Genomic DNA, 2,607 nt, shown 5'->3' on the forward strand with positions numbered 1-2,607 from the left:
GCGGCGGGCGCCGTGGCCACAGGTACCTCAGTGGCAACTGCGGGCCCTGCTAAACCCCACACTGCATCAGGCATCAGATGAGGGAGACGTCCGGAAAAGCCCCTGGCACATCCCGACATGGCACCTGAAAGAAGGACATCCCTTTGGCACTGCTGGGCTCCTGACCTTGGACACTTCGTACCTGCCTGGGGCCAAGCGCTGCCTTCCTCTTTCCCCACTTGAGCATCCCTTCAAGACTCGTTGCCTCCTCATGACAGAGACCCACACTTGGTGCCTACTCCTGCAGCACGGCTGATGCTCACTGTAGCTCTGCCCACTGCCGGGAGACAGGGGAAGACCCTGGCCACCACTCTGCTCTTCTCCCAACTCCCTCCTCCCATGGAACTACAATAAAAGCTGTCTTGCATCGCAATGTTGACACCTGGTTTTTCTTGATCCTTCCCTCTCCTTTCCCTCTTCCCCCAAACATCAGGGCATCTCCGTGTGGGCTGCTTGAATCTCCCACAGCAGTGCCCTTGGATCCTTTGGGCAGTTTGCTGAGTGTGTTACAAGTGATTCAGCAGTTTGCTGAGTGTGTCTCGTAGAGCACATCCTACTGAGCTTCCTCTGGTGTCCCACCAGCAACGAACACAACACATTCCCAAACCCACTTCAGATCCATGGAATTGCCAGGGGTGTCTTGCAGAAGCTCTTCCAAATCCTCTGCAAAACCCTAATGCCTGGTATCCCCTCCTTTTATTGGCTTGTTCGTGGTCACATGTGGAGGTGCAGGGAAATGGAGAGACAAACACGGCATGTACAGGGCTGCTGGCCATGCCCCTGTGCACAGATAGAGGAGGGGGTTACTGGAAACAGATAAGATAGGCACAACTGTTTCCTCTCAAAGCCATGATATGATCATGGGTATTGAGTGACATGAAGCACAAAGCTCTCTGAGCAGGTGGTTGGACTGCCTGCCCTCCTGAGGTCCCTCCTTTCCCCAGGTATCTTCTGATCTTGTGATCCTGGCACTGCAAGGGGGTCTTGGACAGATGACAGAGTTGCAGTCAGAGCCATGAGGATGAGCATTGTGGCAGCACGTTGGTCACTGCTGGGGATCTCAAGCAATGATGTCTCATCCACAATTGTGAACACAGAGGATGGGACAAAAAGCAGCAAAATATCAAGAATAGGCATTCTTTTTTTTCCACCCCTTGAACTGAAATTTGCATGTCTTCTCTTCATGTGGAAGTTTCCAAGTCTGAACATCCTCACATCTGCCCACTTCCCCTTGCACTGACTGTGAGCCATTCACCAGGTCCTGGCTCACATTGTGTCCCCTGTGTGTCTGCTAACGGCACAGTGGTGGAAGCGGGTTCTGGTGACCCCGCCATGGCTGCTGTTTTAGTGCCTTGGTGCATGTGTGGAAGTGTGGGCTACATTGTGGGCTGGTGTATGAGGAAGGCCAACAAAGAGCCAGCCAAGTGTGGTCAAGAGCACGGGGCTGTGGGAAGGTCTCCTGTCATTCCTGGGCAGACCTGTGTTCCCAGCCTGCAGGTGAGTGACATATGGAAATCCAGGAAGACCTTCTGTCTCAGCAGTGGGGAAAGACAGGGGGAAAAGTGCTCCAAGGAGGATTGGGAGATGGAGGAAAAACAAGAGGAGGATGAGGAGGTGTGCAGGAATATGGAGAGGATGGAGTCAGGGCAGTTGGGGTGATGCTGGGTGTTGCTCCCCCTCTCCCCTATCGACCCACGAGCACCCAATTCACACTGACCTGGGCCTTTGCCCATATGGTGGCCCCATTGGCATCCCAATCTCTGTAGCCCTTGAGCTGCAGGCAGCCTGTGGGGAACGACCAAATTGGGCTACAAACTCACTGCTGGACCCAACAGTTCTTCTTGGGCCATGGATTGCCAAAGCCCAAATTGTAGAGATGACAGGGAAGGCATAAACGGAGAAGCTGTTGTAGAAGGAGATGAGCATGGCCCCCACAGCAGGTGACCTTCTGGTAGAGAAACGTGCTGCCAAGAGCAGGCAGGAGGAAGAGAAGCAGTTCCTCCAGATGCTTCTAGTAAGGCCCTGTGTAGGAGCTGGCTGGGATGCTCATAGCAACCCACGATGCCACTTGCGGTATTGGGAATGGAGGAAGGATAAAGTAAAAAAGGAGGTCAACAATACAATGCAACACAACATTTATTGCAGATCCAGGGGAAGAGGAAATTGGGAGAAGAGCAGGCCAAGGGCAGCCCAACGTCTCCTGGCAGTGAGCAGAGCTACAGTGAGCATCAGCCCTGATGCAGGAATAGGCACCCAGCTTGGCGCTGTGTCTTCAGGAGTCTGCGAGTCCTGGACAGAAGCTGAAGTGAGGCCATAGGAAGGCAGAGTAACGGTCCGACCAGGTATGAGGTGTCCAAGATCCAGAGCCCAGCAATGCCTAAGGGATGTCTTTCTTCGGGTGTCGTGTCAAGATGTGCCAGGGGCTTTGCCAGAGCTCTCCTTCATCTGTGGCCTGACGCAGTGTGGGGTTTAGCAGGGCCCGCAGTTGCCACTGAGGTACCTGTGGCCACGGCGCCAGCCGCCATATCCGCAGCTCCCCAAGCGTCCCCAGCCCCCCTAAAACACCAA

At 54.3% G+C, this 2,607-nt stretch overlaps 2 protein-coding genes across 4 annotated transcripts in view; one reads left to right on the forward strand and one right to left on the reverse strand.

Moving 5' to 3' along the window:
• Positions 1-2,607, forward strand: part of LOC104291220 (claw keratin-like) — a 5,376-nt gene that overhangs the window by 347 nt on the left and 2,422 nt on the right. The window contains exon 2 of the mRNA XM_009890425.1: positions 2,501-2,520. Within this exon, the coding sequence (XP_009888727.1) occupies positions 2,501-2,520 (20 nt within the window). The remainder of the gene's footprint in view (positions 1-2,500; positions 2,521-2,607) is intronic.
• The window catches only part of LOC104291219 (claw keratin-like), a 5,126-nt gene continuing 5,027 nt past the window's right edge, over positions 2,509-2,607 (reverse strand). For 2 of the 3 annotated variants that reach the window (XM_009890423.1, XM_009890422.1), the window contains exon 3: positions 2,509-2,595. In XM_009890423.1, the coding sequence (XP_009888725.1) occupies positions 2,509-2,595 (87 nt within the window). The remainder of the gene's footprint in view (positions 2,596-2,607) is intronic. The other variant, XM_009890424.1, reaches the window with a different exon arrangement.

Source organism: Charadrius vociferus, unplaced genomic scaffold, assembly GCF_000708025.1.
Source record: "Charadrius vociferus isolate BGI_N301 unplaced genomic scaffold, ASM70802v2 scaffold698, whole genome shotgun sequence".
Lineage (NCBI taxonomy): Eukaryota > Metazoa > Chordata > Aves > Charadriiformes > Charadriidae > Charadrius > Charadrius vociferus.